Source organism: Mirounga angustirostris, unplaced genomic scaffold, assembly GCF_029215605.1.
Source record: "Mirounga angustirostris isolate CCGP_5_RB_7025 unplaced genomic scaffold, mMirAng1.0.hap1 SCAF_2, whole genome shotgun sequence".
In the NCBI taxonomy this organism is placed as follows: domain Eukaryota; kingdom Metazoa; phylum Chordata; class Mammalia; order Carnivora; family Phocidae; genus Mirounga; species Mirounga angustirostris.
This window is the reverse complement of record NW_026991710.1, coordinates 202,526,618-202,548,941: the sequence shown is the minus strand read 5'-3', so window position 1 is coordinate 202,548,941 and position 22,324 is coordinate 202,526,618. Positions and strand designations below refer to the sequence as shown.

Genomic DNA, 22,324 nt, shown 5'->3' with positions numbered 1-22,324 from the left:
GTGTGGCCCCGGGGCCTGAGTCCGATGAGCACCTCACTGCCCACATGGCCAAGCGGGTGGACTCCACGTTCTGTGCGCTAGCGTGGGGAGCCCCAGGGGCCACGCTCGCACCGTCTGTGATACGCCTGCTGGAAGGACGCGGCTCCCACAGCCAGGCCTGCTGCGTGTCCGCGGGATGGAATGGGACTGTTCCGCCGGCCGATGCGGGGGGTCAGAGGGCCTCCCCCGGGGCAGGGTCTGGGTCAGGTCAGGGCCCGCCTGCTCTGCCCCCTCGTCCCACAGGCTGTCGTCTGTGTGGCAGCCGCCGCTGCTCTTCCTTGGTGTGCTCATGACTGTAGTTAGGAAAAGCTGAGCTTCGCGTTCAGGATCGAGTCAATGACAGCCGACTCGTGTAAGACCGAGTGTGATGCCCTGGGACTAGCCGTGTCCATGAGTTCCTTTCTGTGGCACCTGCCACCGGATGGGAAGCTCTACATGTTTCTGTCAACGCACTTGTGCCCGTCCTGCTGAGTGGCCGCGTTGTCAGAGCAGGCTGGTCTCCTGACGTGATGAATGGACTCCCCGGTGCGTGGAGGAGCTGTCACTGCTTTCTTGTCCCACATGCTGGGAACCAGCCGCGCCAGCCCTCGGCCTCCCTTGGTGGCGCCTACCAGAACCCCTGGGAGAGTCTGATCGTGTTCCGCCCTACCTGGTCTGACATCCTCAAAAGAACCAGAGTAAATCTCAGATTCCTCACAGCAAACAACAGATGAGACATTAGCTTTGTAACCTCAGACTTGTGATATGCTGCTTTGAAAGTTACTGGTAGCTTTCAGAATTCAACATGATTTTTGTTTTGGTCTCCTGAATTGCAAACCAGTATTATCTTTTTTTTATAAAAGGAAAGCCAAATGAAGATCTCCCTGTAAAAGTATTTAATAAAATGTGTCTTTATTTCAGTATCTTAAATAGTGACGATGAAGAAATATTCAGTAATGAAGAGCAGGAATACACATCCAAAAAGAGGAAAAAGGATCATTTTAGAAATGATACAGATACTCAATGTAAGATCATTTTTATTAACAATTTTATGATATTTTACTTGTTTAATGTATTGATATACTGAATTGTTTTGACAATGCTATCTTAAGAAATAAAGGACGATACATGAGTGACAGCTCTCTCTGTCCCGTGTTGCCCGCTGACTTGGTTATCAGACTGCAGCTTCACCATTTAGTTAGTAAGATCTGCAAAAACAATAGCAAAACCCACAAAGCAGCTCGTGCATCTGGAATGACTGAAAAATGGTCGTGAGTTCAGTTACCAGTTCACTCCCAAGCAAAGAGGCTAGACGGCAAGGTGTGTTGACTCTGGACTCCGGCCAGAGCTGGACTGGGAACGCAGGCCGGGCAGGGTAGGGAGGCTCCTGGCGGCCGCTCACCTGTGCAACAGGCCCCACTCCCCCCAGCGGCACAAGCAGGAGTCCTTGGCAGCGATCGTAGGGTATTCAGACTCCTGGAAAAGACAGGGTCCTGTGGAGAATAGAGTAATCACGGTCCTTGAAGCTTTGGGACTGAGTTACATGAAAAAGACTATAGTAGAAAAAGAAGAATTGTTAGGGTACACAGAATTAATGACTAACCATATTTTCATAGTCGTTTATGTTTTGATATTACTGCAGTTGTTCATAGAGCTAGTTTTCTTCTAAGTTGAGAAGATGTGGTGCTGTCTTAAGTCATTTTTCATGTAAAGATGTTTCAGCACCTCTTTTTTTTTTAAAGATTTTATTTATTTATTTGACAGAGAGAGAGACAGCAAGAGCAGGAACACAAGCAGGGGGAGTGGGAGAGGGAAAAGCAGGCTTCCCGCCGAGCAGGGAGCCCACTGTGGAGCTCGATCCCAGGACCCTGGGATCATGACCTGAGCCGAAGGCAGACGCTTAACGACTGAGCCACCCAGGCGCCCAGTGTTTCAGCACCTCTTAAACTGATGTCGGGAAACAAAGCAGTTCTGTTGACATTTAACCAAGTGATAGCATCTCTTTATCTGTATAAGTCAGATAATTTTGTTACCATTTACAACTGTTGAAGTTCATTAAAAATCTTCATTTTAAATGATTTGCCAGATTTTAAAAACAAAGTTAATTTTTATTCTAGGTTTTTATCGTGAGAAATGGATCTATGTCCATAAAGAAAGCACGAGAGAAGTAAGTATTCTGTTACAAATAAGAGTATTCGGTGGTGTTTCTGTTGAATACGTAATGTCATATTAAATACGTTCTGTCTCTTGCAGCATGAACTCTCTGGCTCACGTTCTAGCAGATGAAAACCTAGGATCTTTGAAGTGGTGATTCGTGTGTGCGTGTGTGTGCACGCGCACGTGCGGTGTATGGTTGGTGCCCCCACTACAAATCTGAGTCAGCCGGAGGGCTGTTTCAGAGCGAGGATTGGACATTTTCTCCCTCTGTCTCCCCAGAAGCTGCTGGGGTGAGCCTCTGGTGTTGCGGGCACGGGTCCTTGCTCTTGTGTGTTAGGGGCGCTGAGAGCAGGGTGGCCCCCATTTAGAACCGCTGTGACATTGTGGTGAAGTCCGACCCTGTCCAGAGCAGTGCGAGCCCTTCCCGCCCCCGCTTCTGCCAGGTTGGCTGCAGCTTTTCTCGGAGCCGTGGACCGTTCGCTCCGACTCCGCTTCCTTCTCTGCTCAGTACCCAGGGACGCTTCCTTTCTTTCGCTCCCTGAGACACTCTTTCTTTGCCTGTCCACAGCAGTTGGGGAGCATAGTCTAGGAAGTGGTTGTTTACCATGGATCACTGCTGCATGTTCCAGGGTGGGCCCGCTCCCCAGAAGCACAGGGGCTAGCTTCTGAGCCGGAAGACTGATTTGGCCTCGTTCATGGTGGCTAGGGCTGCTGTGGGTTTGACGTCGCTCCCGGCTCACACACTCGCTGAGTGAGCCCCGTCAGAGGAGCGCTTGACGGAATCTGACGGACTGGGGCTTACGACTGACTGCTCAGTACTTCCTCTGCTCTGTGTTACCACACCCGTTACAGAGCAGAGACCATCGGGAGAGCCTAAGCAGCAAAGGGAACCTGCTCGTGAGTCTGCAGCGGTGTTGTGTGGGCCCTGTGGCAGGGACACAGCCAGGCTCGGGAGGGTCTGGGCTCCCTGCGCTCGGCTGCGTCTCTGGGCTGAGCACCTGATACGGACCAGGTATCGCCACTGCTTATCTGCGTGGCCCACTGTGGCTGCCCCACAGCCTCTGAGGTTCCACGTGTGGTTCCAGGCCCCCCAAACGCAGGCAGGCTCGTGTGGCCCAAACAAGTGTTTTGCGGTCTGTAAATAGATTTAATTCCCCAAAAAAGAAGAGGCCGCTGTGACATGGGTGGCTGCCTGGAAAGGGGTCTCCGTCTCTACCAGTATTTAGAGTTCCATTCATTGAGAAGATAGAAATGTCAGCGGCGATTGACTTCAGATTATAATCTATAAGTAACCTTTGCTTCCTCACAGCTCCCAGGAGAACAGTTTGCATGTAGTAGATACTCATTAATAACCTGTATTGTTTTAAAAATGTGTTTTGTTGGTTTGTGCACATATAAGGACTGTCCTTGCAATCTGGGCACAAAACCAAATCAGCCTTCATGGGGCATCTTTGGTCTGAGACCTAGGTGTGCACTCCAGCTGTTTTGCTAGCCCCTGTCCCGCCATCCATTCGAGAGGCGAGGGTAATCTGTCACCACATGTTTCTAGGACTATCACCAGCTCGTCTAGCCCCACAACTGTGACTTGAAAATCTCTGCATACTCTCAGGATTTCAAATGCGGAAACTTGAGTTTGAAATGACTCCTGACACCCAGTGTACAATCCTGTGCAAACCAGTGTTGACTGTAGGGCCCATCATGAGGGACACACAGCTGAAATAGATGGCAGGGTTTCCAGTACTGAAAACACGCCCCATGTGTTCATCTGTCCCCTGGGCTCTGGGTCCTGTGGGTCAGACGACCAGCTCCTGGGTGTCACTGCCAGGCATCCCCTCGGCTCCCCACCTGGAAACCACACGTAGTCGCCCCCCCAGCCCTGGGCCTCGGGCCTTGGTTTGGTGCGTAGGGCACCCGCCAGACCCGCGGGGCACGGGGCTCCCTGCAGAGGAATTGGGTGTCCTGCGTGTGTCTGTAGCAGACCCATCTTCACAGTAGCCGGGCAGATGGTTTGTGCATCTGTAGGTGCTTAGCCCAGAACACATCCCATTGTGATTTCGGTTCCCAGCTTATCCGCACAAGAGAAATCAACAAGATATTTAGTAAGCATTTGTCTTTGTCATCGTGTCCATAGTGCTGGAAGAATGGCAGAGCATAGTGTCTGCATGATATGCGACTTGTATTTATTTAGCATTGCTGTTTTACTCCATGCTAATCTAAACGTGGAATAAATCATAAAAACAAACGCCCTTTGCAAAAATTTAAGAAAATTTGCATAGACTAATTCACATTAACTGTCACTTTATTTTGACTAATTGACTGATTATGGATTTCAACTGTCTTGTGTCTGTTTTTCCAGAGGCACGGCTATTGTACTTTGGGAGAGGCTTTTAATCGCTTAGACTTCTCAAGTGCAATTCAGGATATTCGAAGGTTCACCTACGTGGTCAAAGTAAGTCTTCTATTTCCAAAGCCATTTCGAGGACACTTGATGGGCTGGGTTTTGAAGGCGACGAGTGTACATATTCAAGACGCTTCTGGCGCTGGTGCTAAGTTGTGTTTGTGATGGCAGGCAGAGCACAAGGAGTGAGCTCAGGAGGAGACGGAAATAGTGGGGGTTTCTCCCACGCTGGTGCCCCTCGTCCCACGCGCTTTCTCCTGGGGCTGCCCCATGTTGCCAGTTTCTCCCAGCCGCACGCGCGGGTGCATTGCCGTGGGAGACCCGGGGGGTGAGCACAGGCTCTTCCCGGGACTCTGACCTGATGGTTTCACCTGCATTTTCCACTCTGTGTCCCCCACAAGCGTGAGCTCTGCTCCAGAGACAAGCAGCGAGCTGGTAGGAGAAAGGGGATTGACACAGAGTGGGTCTCCACAGAAGCCTGGATTGCACCTTGATGGCACTGATGATCTATTTGTAGAGGACATTTTTATCTTGGCTCAAAAAGAATATATATCCTATGTAATGTGTATTACAGGCAAAGTTTCCTTAACGGCTTCTAGGGAATTAAAAGTGTTAGTGGCAGGACAGAAATACTAGGGTTAAATCACTTTACACCTAATGTAATAGTACCTGTTTGGTTTGGCCCCGGTCAGAGCTTGCCAGGGCGCCGTGTGTGACCAGTGTGTGGGGGCCCGTTTGCTGCCCATGCTTCCCGGGAGTCCCGCTCTCTGGGCTGCTGGGGTGTATCTTTTTTTTTTTAAGATTTTCTTTATTTAATTGACGAGAGAGAGAGAGGCAGCAAGAGAGGGAACACAAGTGGGAGAGGGAGAAGCAGGCTTCCCGCTGAGCAGGGAGCCCGATGTGGGGCTTGATCCCAGGACCCTGGGATCATGACCTGAGCTGAAGGCAGTCGCTTAACCGACTGAGCCACCCGGGCGCCCCGATGGGGTGTATCCTGATGTGTGCCCTGGCCAACAGGGCATGTCCGTCACTCACCTCTTCTCTGGGTGAGGCACTGCGATTGGACTCAGCTGGTTCAGGGTGTCGAGAGTCCAGTGGCCAGGAAACTGTGCGTCAGCACGGAGGTCTCTGTTCAGTAACTATTTCTCCGCGCACCCTCTTAGAGTTCAGGCCGTCCTGAGGTGTGTCTTCGCCGCTCTTGAGCACCTTCACGTCGAGGTAGAGGGACTTCATTGCTGGGTCGGAGCTGGGACTCCGCAAGGGCACGAGCACTCTGTGCTCTGACAAGGCAGGTCTGTGGGCCAGAGTCTGTCCTTTCTGTCACCCGAACCTCCCCACGATGTGTTCGTTCCATCTGCATGCCACACTCTTACCCGCTGACGAGGACTTTCACCTTTTTGAAAATGAAAATACCTGCTTTAGCCTCATCCCAGCAGTAAGGGCTGTGACACTGTATGTTTCCTCTGCTGGTTGTTTTCTGATACATAAAAAATGCGTAAGTATAAAGTTAAAACGTACTGTGTGCGTTGCCGACTGAAATGGTCTTGGGCCCTCCTGGAAGTACCACGTGTCTCTGCGTCGTCCTGCGGAGATGGTGAGTGAGGAGCCTGGTGACCTGGGGAGGTGCTGAGACCGTGTGCGCGAGGCTTGCCCGGCTCCGTCTCTGCTCGGCGGGAATGCTCACCTCTCACCCCGACCCCCGCCCCTCGGCACCCCCTTCAAAGGCCAGCAGGGCTGCCTTCCAAAGCCCACTTGCTATATACGCCTTCTGCTAACAGCAAGGACAGGAGCCAGCGCTCAGGGATGCATCCGTGCATGTGCCGCTGTGGACACGCTGCGCATCTTAGCCCCCTGCCCGGCCTCCGGCACGTCTCCACCCACGCCGGCTCTCCGGCTCTCCCCCAGTTGCGTTCCGTGCGTTCATCTCTGGATTTGCTCGGGACCCCCTGGACCCCACTCCGCTCGCTGCCACCTTCTCCACGGAGATGCGGGGCCTCCTCCGTGTGCTTGGGCGCTTTCCTTGTTGTCCCGCAGGGCGTGCACTCCAGAGAGGGGCACGTGCGCCTTGACCTCGCTGACAGCAGACAGCCTTGTCTGCAGGAGCCTCTGCTTGGGGTTTTTGTGCTGTTTTACATGTTTATAGCAACTCTTCCTCGTCAGCAGCTAAGAGGATTCTCGCGGACTTCTTCCCGTAATTAACACTGAGCCGTCTGCACCCATTAATGTTGGAACACATACAAACAAGGTGTGAGGTGGCGTTGTGTTTGAAAATCCTTGATAGTTTCCTTATGTTTCTAAAGGTATTCAGTGATGGTTTCCCTGAGGATTTGTATGAAAGAAATTAAGAATGTGTACTTTTCAATATTCTGTATGAGATTCTCTTGTTCCCTTAAAATTAGCAATTTTAAACTGAGACTAATCAATAATTATTACACGTTTTCTGAATAAAATTTAGTATTAGTTTTACTAATTAATAAAAATTAGTATCAGTTTAGCATCCAATTACAAATGGTCTCAGTTGCTGAAGTAAAGATAAGTAGTTTGGAGTGGACGTGTGGATTTCGTTCTCACTGTGTTAGGTGTGAAAATTCTATGTCTTCCAAAAACAGAAATCCAGGGGCACCTGAGTGGCTCAGTTAAGTGTCTGCCTTTAGCTCAGGACATGATCCCAGGGTCCTGGGATGGAGCCCCGCGTTGGGCTCTGTGCTCAGCGGGGAGCCTGCTTCTCCTTCTCCCTCTGCCTACTTGTGCTCTCTCTCTCTCTGTCAAATAAATAAATAAAATTTTAAATATAAATAAAAAAAACACAAGTCAAAACTAAGTTGTTTCCTCCACAATCCTGTGTGTAACATGATAAGCCGTCTTGGGATTATCTGTTAATATTTGAATGTTTTTATATCTAGGTTACTTTAATAATTTTTCATAATTTTCATCTGATTTTGAGGAATAAGTGTTTTTCGAAGCTGTACTCCACTTTTTAAAGGAGAAGAGAAAATCAATTTTAGGTGCCATGTTCTTCAAGCACGTGTAGCTGACTTAGAATCGGGGCTGAGCCGTTGGGTCCCTTCTGCACCTGGTGCTGGTGGGAACCGTGGCGAGTGACTGTGTGGAGAGGACCTGGGGAGGGCGATGGGGGCCAGTCCCACTCCTCCTTCGTGTAATTGGGCGGGTGCATGTGCTCACGTCAGGCAGCCGGCGCTGGGTCCAGGTAGCAGTGCTTGCTCTGGGCTGACATGGACACCCACATCGGCACACTGGGAAGTCGGCCCGTGCTCAGGCCACCTGCACTGGCAGGCTGTGTCTTCGTCCTTCTTAACTGGTGCCCACGTTGCTTTTCGTAAACGTGCTGCCGAATATCAGCTTCAGGCTCACTGGCCGTCGTGGTGTCACACTGCTCTTAACACCTATCTCTAATTCAAAACCAGCTTCTTCCTGTTTTAATAGTTTGTGAAAATTGTCCTGGCCGGTTTACTCCTTAGCATAATTTGTTGAGCTATTAAATTTACTCCCTGAAAATCAATGCAAACTGAAATATTTCACTCAGCAGTAGTTTTTCTTTTATCAACTGTTTGCAATTATTATTTCAGAACATGCCCTGAGAAATTTCCTTATCGATAAAGAAAAAAAAAGACAAGTCAAGTTACAGCTTAGATTTGACCCTTGGTGAGTGAACAGTTCTTTTATTTATTTATTTATTTTAAGATTTTACCCATTCATTTGACAGGAGTGGGAGCGGGAGAGGGAAAAGCAGACTCCCCACTGAACAGGGAGCCTGACACAGGGCTTGATCCCAGGATGCTGGGATCACAACCCAAGCTGAAGACAGATGCCCATCCACTGAGCCACCCAGGTGCCCCTGTGAGCAGCTCTTAATATCTGATCCATAATTCAGCTTACATTTCATTTATCCATTTATAAGTCACGCATAAGTAAGTTAAATGCATTTTTGGTCAGTTTTATGAGCTTACTTTCAGTAAAATGAAGACAGATTTGATGGAATTTTGAAGAGCTTACTTAAGAAGATTAACCAGACACTTGGAAACAGCAAGCCGGCAATTTCAGAGAATCTTCTGCACCAGATGCAGCCACACTCTGCCATAAACACTGGTCCTGTCTGTGAGTGAAGCCACATCGAGGGGGACGGCACAGGCCATTGCAGGCCCGCGTTGCCCGGGCATGGCCTCCTCCCGTGTGGGTGGTCGCCTGGAGCATAGGGACTCAGCCTGCTTTGCTCACTGCAGAGCCCCAGTACCCATGCGAAGGCCACCTCCATCACGGTGGAGTGAGGGCGTGCTGCCAGAGCCCTGGCAGCCCAGGTCGGCGGCCGTACAGACCCAGGGCCAGCTAACACAGAGCTAGTCCGTCCTTGCTGGGAGCTCAGGTGGTGTCTCTCCTGTGGGCGTAACCACCTTCCACCTCCTGTTTCCTGTGGGGTCCCAGGCCCTCCCGTGGCACTGGGAGAACGGACCGTGCCCCCACCCCGGGACGGATGGTGCCTCTGGGGGCCAGAACGACGCCGTGGACGGCAGGGCGGTGCGCTGGCGGCAGGGGCGGCCATGGGTTGAAGGGCTGTGTGCCTTTTCCAGGATGTTTGTGAAAGCGGCAGCCGTCGAACTCTGCAAACATGTTAGCTGTGCTGCGTTCCTAAGTAGGAACTTCTTGGGGGAATCCCCTCAGAAGCACCAAGGGTTTACGCCTTCACTTGGGCTGCAGGGGGCATGTGCCTGAGGCCCACGGTTCTCTCCTGCGGACGGCTGAGGCCTCACTGCTGTCGCTGGCCCGTCCCTCACTCTCTTCTGCTTCCACGTGCTGACTCGCTAATCAGATAGTTTTTATCGGAATCGCTTCGTAGTTAGAAGATAGTACGTGCTCATGAGGGAGCTGCACACCGCCGTGGGATGCTGTGAGCCGCCCGCTCCTCCCCCTCCTCCCCCTCCTCCTGCACAGGTGGGCATGCCCCCCCCATGGCCCCACCTACCCCATGGGTGGCCACTGTTCATTTCTCAGGTATTCTTCAGGAAATGTTCTCTTCTGTACACAAGTGTGCATGCCTATTTATACTTCTGTGGGGACGTACAGAATTTTAAGTCCCAGGGAGGACCGTGCCATATATTGATCTGTGATACCGAGAACACGGCTTGGAGTCCTTTCCAGACACGTGCAGTCCTTGCCTGTCCTGCGTTTTCCCAGACGCCCGCTGTTCACCTCTGGGGGTGTCAGAGGTGGTTCGGAACATGTCGTATGTATGGACAGTTTGGTTGACTTAAACTTTACTTAAAACCCCTCACAGGAACATCCGTTTTCCCTTGTGATGGTAAATTCAATATTTAGCATATTCTTCCAGCTTGCGTTAGCCCGTAATTCCCAGCATAATGAGGCTGTGTCACCTGGCTTAGGAAGCTGTTCCCTCGCTCACCTGTCGAAATTCCGTGGGGCACTTTCATGAGGTCGAGGACGGGGTTGCGTACTGTGTCCTTTTTAGTTTTATGAAACTTGAGTGTGCCCTCCATGATTTAATTACAGAAATACTTAGCAATATTGCTAACAAACAGTCAGCATTCCCCAGGGTTCGTTACCTGCTTGGGGAACAGGCGTGCCCGGGGATGGGACTGTTTGCAGACCTCCTGTCCGTAGTCTCTTTAGGCCCCGACTCATCCTGGGTTCCTGTGAGAGCAGTTTGTTAATCCCTTAGTCACACTAGGGGATGAGCAAATGTTAATGTTTATACATGTTTCTACACGGCTAACAAACGAAGCCATGAGGCTAGTCATTGAGAGGTGGGTCATGGGAGATTCCAGTTCAGACGAGACGGTGTCTCACAGGACCGAGAGTCCCCAGGTAGCAGCGTTTCACTGGAGAGGTGGGATTTTCCAAAAGTGCATACGGTATTCTGAAAGAATATTTCAGCAGCTTCCTGGCTCAAAAGAAAGTTAAATGGTGGAAACCAGATTTCTGTAAGGGGTGGTTGAGTAACTCGACCAGGAGGATACAGCAGGTCAGGATTGCGCAGCTCTGCCCCGCCCCCCCCGCCCCCCAAGGAAAGATGCAGTGTGAATGGGCGGGAGGGCCGGACCCCCAGGATGCCCCAAAAGGCCCACGTCTTGCCCACGGTGCTCACATGAAAAGTTCAGAGTTGTGGAGTTTTGTTTATGTCCTTTACTGGTGGGTACTTTGTTCTGACCTTCCATGTAACTGCTGCATTCGAATCATCAGAATTATCATGCTTTCCTTGGAAATAATTCTAAGTAGTGGATCTGTGGGGTTGAATACCAAACCCTAAAAGTCTGTGTCCACATGGAGCCTTAAAATGAGAAGCTTGGGTGAGGTGGGAAGGGGCCTCCCCAGGAGCCCCCAGGAGCCCGAGGTGAGGCGGGGAAGGGCCTCCCCCGGGTGCCCCCAGAAGCCGGGGTGAGGCGGGCTGAGGAGGGTTCTTTGGATCCCGGGCAGCCGCAGGGCTTGGCTCCGAGCTTCTGGAGCTGAGACAACGGGTCTCCCGTGTTCCCAGCACCCAGTGCCTGGCGCGTGGCCCCAACAGCCGTGGGAAGCTCCAGCGGAGGCTGACGGGACTGCAGGGTGTTTGACCCGCGGGAAGAACAGCCATGTTTTGTGCATGCTCCTCTTCCCTGAGGGCCCAAGCACGACTGTTCACAGTGTTTTGAGAGAGGACGGTTCCAGCTGCGGAAAGCTTGGATGCTCTCCTGAGGTGTCACGTGGAAGGTGCAGCCAGCGTCCGGGTCCAGGGTGACGGCAGCTTCACAGCCACGGCTCCAGACTGACCCAGCGCTGGAGGACAAGTAGCGGAACCTGTGAAAACCTTCACTTTGGGGGAGGGGTGGACGACCCTGATGCCACTGGGGCTGGCGTTGGGACCCTTGCTGACGGGTGTGGACGGTCGGGGAACAGAGCGTGCCACTGCCGGGGGGCGCCCCCCGGGCTCTTCCTCGGTGGGCCTGTGTCCTGAGTTAGTTTTGAAGTTAAGAGAATGTTTCCTGCTCTTGGAGGAAGGTTTTTTCAGGGGATCATCTGTTTCTGTTTCCCTCCGTTACCAATCAGCTTTTCGTGTCTGTCTCGTCAGCTTCCAGAAGGAAGGCCCGCCTCCCCCACCGCAGGGACCGCAGGGGCCGCAGTGGGCTCCTGGTACCTGGAGCTGGCCCCTCTGTCTTCAGGCAGCTGCTTCCCTAGACCCTCGCGGCCTCGGCCCCCTCTTGTCCTGGACGTCTGTGTTCCAGTGTTACTTGCTTTGGAGGATGACCTCCTCCCTGTTTCCGGAGTGTCTCACAGATCCTTTAAATAGTGGGGTCATGAAGACAAGACAAGGAGAAAGACCTCTGTGGCTAGAATATCTCTTTTTTTTTTTTTTTTTTTTAAAGATTTTATTTATTTGAGAGAGAGAGAATGAGAGACAGAGAGCATGAGAGGGAAGAGGGTCAGAGGGAGAAGCAGACTCCCCGCCAAGCAGGGAGCCCGATGCGGGACTCGATCCCGGGACTCCAGGATCATGACCTGAGCCGAAGGCAGTTGCTTAACCGACTGAGCCACCCAGGTGCCCCTAGAATATCTCTTGATGTGAACATTTCTGAGCTCTCTCCTAACCTTGGCCGAGGACTGTGTGGTATCCCCAGTTGATGCCACGGTGCACAGGGAGGGGCCGAGGCGGGTGGTGGGCAGGGAGCCTTGCTGTCTGTCTGGGTTCAGTCTCATTTATTTACCGGGGCCCCCGGGCACATTTCTGAACCTCTGAAGGCTGCCGTGGGGAGTGCGTTGGTTAAATGGTACCCTGCTCCATGTTGGCTGTGTTGGGATGATCTCTTCAGGGTGACTGAGACAAAGGGGCCACAGCCGTGGACAGGCCCATTTATGCCCCGAGATGTCAGGGTGGGGAGGCGTGCCTTAGGGCATAGGAGGGGCCAGGGGACACACACACTACCGCCCCGACGATGGAGACCTTGCCGTTCTTAGTTTTAAGAACTTTCCCTCTCAGGGAAAACAAGTGACTTTCCTAAATGTGTCCGTGACATCTTGAAATGGTGGCCTTTCGAACTGTTGAAAAGAATTCTAAGGTTCCCGATCCTGTTGAGCCACACTTTTGCTGGTCGCAGGGGAGTGATCGCCATGTAGGAACCCCACTCCCCGCCAAGCACCACGACCAGCGCCTGCAGATCAGGGGGTGCGTGTTCTTCCCAAAGTGGGCAAACGGGTCGAACGAGCCGCTGTGGATGTGAATTGTTTGGTGACTTAGGCCACTTACTTCCTATGCTGTTAAATATTCACCACAAATTCTGCTGAAGGTACAAACTGGCTTGTAGGATACTCTAAATTTTTACTGGTTGTTTTACTGAATCTACAGTTCCTCCTCTTTTCAAGAAAACTGGATATTTAGAAATGGAGAAAGTTCATTCTTTGTTATAGAACTTAAGATTCTTCACAAAAAGATGTCTTCTGTGTTCCTTAGCACAAAAAAGATATATTCTTCTTAAATCTTCCTTACTGTCGATTCAGGAATCAGCTGTAGGCTACCACACCAGGTGTTTGGTAAATCATCTCCCCATAAACATGTTGGATTAAAGCTACTAGCAAAATATGTCAATTCTCCTAAGAACAAGATTCATTAAAGGGGAGGGACCAAGAAATGACAGTGTGGGGCCTCATGCAGATGCCTGTTTTTCTTGTTCATTGTTTTACTTTAGTAAAGAATATATTTACTACAATATGATAGTATCATGAGCGTGTGTGTGTCTAGCATGTGACTGGACAAGTAGGACATTCCTAACAATGTGTCGGCCGACGTGCCGTCCGTGGGTGTCTTCGTGGCCTGATTTTCTTCCTCAGAGGTTGACCCTTTCCCGGCTTTTCTGTTTATCGTTCTATCACCTTTGGAAGATAGTTTTATGATTTGTGTCTTTTGTTTAAAATTGTATATTAAAACTGTATGTAATTTTGAGATACTCGTATTTCACGTTCGGTATTGTGAGAGACACCGGTTTTCAGTCGAAGAAAGTGCTCTCCAACTAACTTGATACTTTGACCTCAGCAAAATTAAATTCGATGTTTAGGTCTGACATTTTTAGTGATGCAGCATAAATTGATGATCATGGTAGATGGGTACGTGTCGGCGTGGGAACACTGGGAATGTGGGCTTTTGTTCTTTAGAGGGCAGAAGCACGTCCTCCAGAAACCTGAAAGGTCCGTCTCATGGGTCTGCAGGGACCCAGCCCGGCTCTGTCCCCACACCGATACTGTCAACAAGACACCCTGCATGATGACAGGGCCACCGAGGGGTCCAGTAACAAGAGTAAAATTGTAATTTGCGTCACAATATAATTTGAAGGAAATAGCGGTCCTTCTGCCGCTTCTAGAAGTCTGTGAATAAGACAAGAGTCCTGGGGAAAGGGGAGAAAAGGGACAAAGCAAGAAGTGGGAATCCCGACTCACAAACCGTGCGCTCAAGCTGATCCCCAAACGGGAGGCTTGTTTCAAACACAGTCTGTGTCGGGACGCTCGTTGGCCTCTGAGCAGAGGGACGGCGGGGGAGGGGGGTGTCTCAGGCCCCGAAGCCAACCCAGGACACCAGCCCAGACTGCGGGGGTCCAGGGTTGGGGTCACGGTTCTCCTCAGGCTAAGGACGGTTGGTTAGAACGCTCTGTATTACAGAGTTTCCGTTACATTCCTTTTTTGTTAAATGTGTGAGATTGAGAAGACTTTTAAAAATCACATTATGAAATTTTACGTCACTGAAGGCTCTCTGAAGCCGGCAGGTGGGGGCGACCTGTGGGTGATAAGATCTGGAGCCGGGGGAAGGACTGGGCCTGTCTCAGGCTGGTCCGGTTTGATGTGCCCGGGGCTGTGGGCGGTGCCCTGCGGCGTGTGTCTGTGACCACTGCAGGAGGGGACGCTTGCAGAAGCGTTACTAGATGCTTTCTCCCCCGAAGATGGTTGCGTGATCGTCCTATTTGTACCACCCGCAGTCTGCGTGTGTTCCTTTTCTCCCTCTGGAAACCAGCAAGGTGAGCGGGAGGGCAGGTAGGGCATCCGTGTTCACGGAACCAGGAGGCAGGCGTAATTACTCACAGCGGTGTCGACCGGGCGGGAACAGCCCGGGGAGAAGTGAGCAGGTGTGTTCCCACTTGGCCAGGGGGGCCCGGCTCTGGGTTCCCTGTGTGGAGGGTAGCAGTACTGGGGTCCCTGCAGAACCAGTGCAGGACGCAGCTTGAGCAGAGGCGCATCAGGGAGCCGTGACGCCGCCACCCGGCCCCTCGGCGTCCTGTCCTGTCTCCTCCATGTGGCCATGGAGGCAGATCCCCGTGGGGGGTGTGGGGAGTTGGACATGGTCTGTATGGGCACGGGAGGCGCTGGTGGGGTGGATGAGGGGCCTGAGAGGAGCAGACACGGGGATGCAGGGGCATGGGTGGGCAGATGAGGAAGGAGGACACAGGGTGAGTGTGAAGGGGACACCAAAGGTCCCCTCAGCTGCAGAGGCCACGGAGACAGCCCTATGGTCGGAGCGCAAAGGGAAAGGTGGGTCCCAGGAACGTCGTCTTTAAACGTTTAAAGACAGCCTTCGGGAGAACCTGCCTGAGGTAAAAGTCTCCTGGGATCTGCCCATTGAAACCATGTCCCACCCTCAGAGACTACCGAACGCCATAGACAGTGACAGGCGTGGGGTCTCTGAAGAGGACAAGGCAGCATGGCGGCAGGGCCCTGTGGCTTCTGCCTGCAAACTAAGTAACGTGCGTCCTTTCCTCCTTCAGCTCCTGCAGCTAATTGCGAAATCCCAGTTAACGTCGCTGAGCGGCGTGGCGCAGAAGAATTACTTCAACATTTTGGACAAAATTGTCCGGAAGGGTAAGTTGGTGACCGACGTGTCTGATAACCAGCGCAGTGTGAGGAGATGGGGCTTCTCTTCATTCCTCCGTCCACGTAACGCCGTCGTATTGGACGGGCTGTTCCTACAGGAGGATGAAGAACCCCCGGGTCTCAGGGAAGTTTCACCTGTCGCCTCAGCCGTGCGCCTCCGTAACCAGCGTGGCCTCACATGAGCCTGAGGCTTTATCTTAGGTCTGTCTTGGTCGATCACTCGCCGATAGTAAAAGGAACTTTAACGCTCACGCCATGAGTTTATGCGTGTGTGGGAATTGATGATCACGTGTGTAAGCTCCTTGGGATGAGTGTAAGGGAAAACAGACACTGCCAGTTTTAAAGCCAAAATTGTCAATGCAACTAGAATCACAGTATCAGGCAATATTTGATGTTCTTTTAAATTTCATCACACTTGTGTCTCAGAAATGATGCCAGTTTGGGGTCGCAGTGAAATTAGCTCATTATTTTTATTGTGGTGAAATACACATACCCTGAGTTTTCCATTTTAATCATTTTTAAGCACACAGTTTGGTTGCATGAAGCACATTCTCCACCTGCCACCAGAACGTCCTGTGGTCCCACACTGACCTCCGTCCCATCAAACTCTGACCCCTCCGCTCTGAGCGGAGTCATGCGGGGTCCGTCCCGTCGACACCACGCCCCCTGGGTTCGCACATGTTGGGCGCGGGTCGGGACCCCCTTCCCCTTCCGTGGTGTGTCCACGCGTGGCGCTGGGTCTCTCTCGCCTTCCCACAGTCTGTGTTCTTGTGCGTTCCAGTCCTCGACGACCACCAGAACCCCCGCCTCATCAAGGACCTCCTGCAGGACCTGAGCTCCACCCTGTGCATCCTCATCCGGGGCGTCGGGAAGTCCGTGCTGGTGGGAAACATCAACATCTGGATCTGCCGTCTGGAGACCATCCTCCACTGGCAGCAGCAGCTGCAGAACCTGCAGGTCACTAAGGTGCGGGACGCGCTCTGGGTCACATGCGAGAGTCCTCAGCCCCCGCAGGGGCGCGTGAAAGACCCTGACCGCTTGTTGGAACGTTTGTTTTCAGGTGCATTTGGGCCAGAAGGCCCTGTGGTGGCGTAGATTGCTTTTGGGCAGACAGTGGGGATGGTCGTCGTGGAGAAGGGGACGGGTGACGAGCCTTCGGGGGAAAATGAGACGTTGGGGGCTAAGACACCCACCCCCGAGTCACGGCTGCCTTGTTCTGCCAGTGACTCCGCGCGACGCGGCGTCCCTGCTGCCCCTTCCCTGCTGTCCTCTGGGGTCGTGCGTGGTTCTCGGGCAGAGTGAACGGGGGCGACCAGGGGAGAAGATGGTGCAGGTCACGCCGCTGGTTCTGCTCGGGTTTGTTTATCCCAGGAACTAGTTTCACCCGCAGGGGTGTTAACACTGTCGGCTCAGGTCCGCGTCTTGGGGTATTTTGTGCCTCCCTGGGGCTCTGTAAGAGAAAGAATAAATGGAACGTGTCTCTCAGGGCCCGAGAGGCGACCCGTTTTCTCCAAACTGCCCTCCCGGCGTGGTGACGCTGCGTGCTCACCCCTGCGTCCGGGGCCCCATGTGAGAGCGGCTCTTGTCGGGAGTGACCATGGGAAGCCTCAGCTTTGAGCCCTTTGCCGTGTAAACACGAGGTTTACAGAGGAGTCGAGGTTCCCTAAGTACGGCTTGAAGTTACAAGGGGGAGTCCTGCGTTCAGCGCCGGTGAGGCGGGTCCAGACGAGCCGTCACACGTGTCCTCCACGGCTGAGGGCTGTGGTCGGGAGGTCCGTCTGTGAGGTGAACACGCGCACAGTGTGGAAGCCTCACACGAACGGCCACGCCCCAGGTCCCACTGGTCCCTCACGTGGCCGGCCCGCATGGTGGTGCCACCGCAGTGAGTGAGCTGGGGGCAGGCGGCCAGCGGGGCTCTGTGGTCAGCAAGGGAGCTTGAGGCTGGGAAGTGCGCCATTTAGAGAGAAGTGTGTGTTCAGCACAGACGGGGGCGGGAGGGGAAAGACCAGAGGCGGGGTCTCTCCTCCTCGCCTCGGCCGGCTGGCACGACCAAAAAGCCACTGGCCTCCTTTAGGGTCTTTCTGTTGTTGACACCAGCTTGGGGGCAGCACAGACGGAGGGCAGTGGTGGGCACGCCGTCCTGACGGGGCCCGGCCGCACGCTCGGAGCTGGCTCTCCTGTGGCCTTGTGCCCTGCGGCCCCGGCCGGGGGTGATGGTGTCTCCTGCGGTCACGCTGACTTCTCACATGCACAGATGTGGCCCCGTGAGCTCCGGCGGCCGCTGCAAAACCAGGGGCCGAAGGCCTTTTCGGGAAGAGAAGTGTGTGGCCAGATGGGAGGGAGCCTGGATTCGGGGGGTCACTGTGTGCTGGGAGCCGAGCAGCCCGGGCAGGACACAGCCGGGACGGTGCGTGTCCTGGGGTCAGGCGAGCTCGTGCACGGGAGGGGCCTTGGTGCGAGAGTCCTGGGGCCTGAGCCCGGGGTCCAGCCCGTGGGGACAGACCCCTTGCTGCCGCTGTGTGCTGGAAGGTGGCAAGAGCTCCCTGAGGCAGTGACGGGCGGGAGGCGGGACAGCCCTCGACAGCCCCTCACGCGCCAGGTTCTCTGTCCTCGGTCCCCCGGGAGCTACAGCAGCGTGAGGGACCCGAGTGAGGACAGATCGGCTTCCACGGGAGCGGGGAGCACTGTGGCTGTTGCGCTAGTGAGGCCTCCCAGAGCCGTGTTCCTGCGCGCACAGCGATGCGGTTAAGGGGTTCATGCGGGAAATGGCTGAGCCAGGCATTGGGGGCTGAGCTGAAGGCCCCGCGCCCCCAATGGACTGTCCAGCGGGCCGCTCGTGCCCCTTCACGTAGGACTGGTCACAGCCGTCTCGACGGAAGCTGCTGGTGTGGCGGCCACGTGTCTTGTCGGCGGTCACTTCGGGCCTGGAGACCATGTCACGGTGCTGGGTTCTCGCGCCTCGTGCATCCAGGGTTTCTCCTAGCACCTCACACTCTGACAAGCTCGGGATGTTCGCAGCGGGGCGTCCATGAGCTCCTCCTGACGCGCAAGCTCCTCTTCAAAGGAGGAGGCACCAAGCAGCCGTTCAGAACGCGTCTCCGTCGTTCCTGTAACAGCGTGAAGACCTGGCGTGTGTGATCTGTGTGTGCTCTGCCGTGGGCCAGCCCACGAGACCCTGTGGTCACACCTGCTCCGTGTGAGCCCCTTGTCACCCGCTCACGCCGTGCAGCCCGTCGGGGAGCAGGCGCACGTGGCCGTGGGATGGCGGGACCCAAAGACACACGCGTGACCACGCTGCATGGTGACATCGTGGGCACCCGGCTGTGCCCCAGACGGGCAGCCGGTGCGAGGACCCCACGGCCAGGGGTTGCCGCCAAGGCGTCCTCCGAGACGAGCCGTGAGCCGTCACCCCACCGGGCGGCAGAGGACGCCTCCTCCCGGGTCCCCGCACACGCAGCACAGGGAGCGCATTTCTCGAACAGGATGGCCACGCCACAGCAGCAAGGACTCAGAAAGCGGCACAGCCGGCCTCTGAGCGCCTCCCTGCAGCCCCGCTCTGGCCATGTCTCTGGATGTGCGCTCTGTGCGGGGGCGCTGGGGTCACCGAAGAGAGCAGAAGCCGGAAAGAAGCCAGCCGTCATCAGGGCTGACCACTGGGGACAAGGACATGAGCCCCGTCAGAAGCACGAGGCTGCGGCCAGGTGTGCAGGCTCGTTCTGTGCGAGGTGGCGTGGGTGCGTGCCCAGCCCGGGGCTGCGACACTGTCGTCTGCCCCCCGCCCCTCTGCCACCCCTCTGCCGGCCCCCCGTTCTGTCCCCTCGCGCTCCCCTTTTCTGTCCATCTGCGTCCTCCCCTCCCTCCCGATAGGACGACGCACGGGTTCTGCCCACCATGTCGCGCCCTTTCTTGGGGACACACGCGCAGGCTTGTGGGAGGGAGGGTGTGGCTTCTACCTTTGATACCAGATGCTGACAGCTGGACAGGGCCTTGGTGGCAGGTCGGTGGCTTTGTTTCCTCTGTCCTCGGACCCTGCCGTCTCTCCACGTGGTCTCTGTGTCGTGTCTGACGAGTGAATCCTGCACATGGACAGAGCCTGGAGGAGCCGAGGGCACAGACCGGCCTCTGTTCTGCTCCCGCCTCTCCTCCGGGGTCCCCGTGCGGCCAGCCGTCTCTTGACATGGGGGCTCAGGGCTCACGTGGCCGAGTGTGAGGGACGGCGACGCCTTGGTCGTGTCTCTTTGGCTGTGTTGCATTTGGAAGCACCCGCTCTCAGTGGGCCGCTAGGTCTCCTTGGAGCCTGGCACGCCTGGGCATCACACGCAGTGAAACCCTGTCCGTTTCCGTTCCCGCAGGTGAACGACGGCCTCACGCTCAGTGACCTCCCTTTGCACATGCTCAACAACATCCTGTACAGACTCTCCGATGGCTGGGACATCGTCACGCTAGGCCAGGTGACCCCGACACTGTCCATGCTCAGCGAGGACAGGCATCTGTGGAAGAAACTCTGTCAGTACCACTTTGCCGAGAAGCAGGTGAGTGTGGCGGCCTCGGGCCCTGGCGCACGGGACGCGTCACCTGGAGGGAGGCTGGCGTGCGTCCCTCGCCTGCCCCAGCGTCTGCACCCGGCTCTCCCGGCCTCCCCTCCCCGCACCCCGCGCCTGCAGACCCAGGGTGGGAACTGGCTCGAAGCGCCCTCGCGTGTGAGCTGCTGGGTGTCGGTGTGCTCACTCATCACGTGGGCCTCCGTGAGAGCCGCACACACGTGTGGGGCACCTGCTACGCACAGGGTGGCATGGGGCGGGGTGTGGGGGGGCCAGATGCCCAGATGCAGCACGTCCGAGGCGGGGTTGCCCACGGCCCGGACAGAAGAGCAGGAGGACGGGATCGGGCATGCGTGGCCCAGGGGAGGCTGTCAGTCTGAGAGGATGGGCCTGGGGGTGCGGTGTCCTTGGGAAAACAGCGGGCGCCTCCGGCCTTCAGAGTCTTGTGCACGAGGCTGCAGCGGCCACGCCACGTCCTGGGGCTTTCCCGGCGGACTTAGAAGGGCGGCGGAAGCGCTGGGAGCAGGGGGTTTGTTGGAGGGGCCCGCTGCAGGGGGGATAAGCCGCGTCAGTGGCGGGGAGGAGGGTAGTGGCTGGGAGCGCAGGCGTGGATGAAGGAGAGGCCAGCGCGCTGGGGCTGGTCCGGTGCGGTGGGTCTCAGAAGCGCACGCCCTGGGGACAGCGAGGCTGGTATGAGGGGTCCAGAGGGCAGCAGACAGAGAAGCGACTTCGCGGAGGAGGCAGCCCCTGTTTCCCAAGGCTGAATCCTGTCCGCCCTGCTGCTTCACATGCTGCAGCGTCTCCTCGGGAGCGAGCACCAGCCCGACGCGGCCCCTCACCGGCCCCTGTCCCTGCACCATTCCCTGCTCTGGAAAACCTCCCCTCCCAGTGGGACCACGCTGCGGGCCGCCTGCTCGTCACCCCAGCCGCAGCCTGCAGCGCCCCACCGCGCTCCGGGGCTGGTCAGCACGCCGTCTGCGGACGGACCCCGCTTCCGCTCCACGGCTGGTGGACATCAGGGTCGTTTCCACCTTGTGGCTTTGACGAGTTCTCCAGCTGTGAACACTGCCGTCCACGTTTTTGTGTGGACGTGGGTGTGCACCTAGGGGTGGAAATCCTGGGTCCGTGCAGCTGTCAAATTTGGAGGAGCTGCCGCGCCGTTGTCCCCAGCGGCGGCACCATCGTACATGGCTGGCCGCCGAGCACGCGGGTTCTGGCATCCCCACACCCTCACCAGTGCTCCTGGTTACCGGGTGGTGGTTTTTTTTAAAGATTCTATTTATTCATCAGAGAGCGTGTGCACACGAGCACACAAGCAGGGGGGTGGGAGAGGCAGAGGGAGAAGCAGACTCCCCGCTGAGCAGGGAGCCCGACGCGGGGCTCGATCCCAGGACCCTGGGACCATGACCTGAGCCAAAGGCAGACGCTTAACGACTGAGCCACCCGGGCGCCCCCGTTACTGTTTTTTTTTTTCCATCGTGGCCGAGCTAGCGGGCGTGCGGTGGCACTTGGTCCGCGTCCTTGGTGACGGGAGTGTGGCGCCCCGGCCACCTCCGCACCGGGTCCTTGGCCCCGTTTTCGATCAGGTGGTCTTTCGTACAGAGATGCAAGTGCTCCTCATGTGCTTCAGGTGCAGGTCCTTAGACACCTCACGTGGGTGACGTGATCTTACTCGGTGCAGGTCGTGGGCGTCCTTCAGACCGGGGTGCTCACGCTTGCCACGTGCTGTCCCGCTGTACACACGCCGTGGGGCACGTGGTCATCCCTCGCCGACTCAGTCCCCGGGAGTTGGAGCTTGTGCACTCCGTGGCCCTGAAACACCACGGGGCCCCGGTGTGCTGTGAAGCCACGGGCAGGTGCTCAGCGGCGTCTGTGTGCCAGTTCTGCAGACATCTGATCCTGTCGGAGAAGGGCCACGTGGAGTGGAAGCTGATGTACTTCGCGCTCCAGAAGCACTACCCGCCCCGGGAGCAGTATGGGGACACCCTGCACTTCTGCCGACACTGCAGCATCCTCTTCTGGAAGGTAACCGCCTCGGGCCTTCGGTGGGCTCACGCACAGCCTGCCTCTGTTCTGGGCGTGAGGGTGTGGGGACGCCAGAACCCGTGTGCTCGGCGGCCAGAACGTGAGACTGATCTCGCCGGGTGTCGGGGCGGGGGAGTAGACTCACGGGAGCAAACCACACAGCTTGCGGTTTGAGTCGGAAACGTCGGGCAGTGAGGCGTCTGTTTCTGCTTCGGGGACGTGGGTCTCCAGGGCACCGGGGCCCCTGGCACTTGGTCCTGGGCGGTGCTGCGTTCCTGCCAGCCTGACAGGAAGGGGCCAGAGCGTCCCCGTCCTTTGTAAAGTAAGAACA

General features: G+C 55.5%; 1 protein-coding gene across 9 annotated transcripts in view; it reads left to right on the top strand.

Annotated features, from left to right (window-relative positions):
• Positions 1 to 22,324, top strand: part of FBXO25 (F-box protein 25) — a 61,169-nt gene that overhangs the window by 24,505 nt on the left and 14,340 nt on the right. For 5 of the 9 annotated variants that reach the window (XR_006791595.3, XR_006791594.3, XM_045879564.3 and 2 more), the window contains exons 3-9: positions 940 to 1,043; positions 2,136 to 2,185; positions 4,532 to 4,624; positions 15,322 to 15,415; positions 16,209 to 16,393; positions 19,780 to 19,959; positions 21,858 to 21,993. Coding sequence is in view for 7 of the 9 variants with exons in the window: in XM_045879564.3 (XP_045735520.1) it covers positions 940 to 1,043; positions 2,136 to 2,185; positions 4,532 to 4,624; positions 15,322 to 15,415; positions 16,209 to 16,393; positions 19,780 to 19,959; positions 21,858 to 21,993 (842 nt within the window). In the remaining 2 variants the exon portion in view is untranslated. Of the gene's footprint in view, positions 1 to 939; positions 1,044 to 2,135; positions 2,186 to 4,531; positions 4,625 to 15,321; positions 15,416 to 16,208; positions 16,394 to 19,779; positions 19,960 to 21,649; positions 21,817 to 21,849; positions 21,994 to 22,324 lie in introns of those variants that run through there. The other 4 variants (XM_045879569.3, XM_045879567.3, XM_045879565.3 and 1 more) reach the window with 3 other exon arrangements.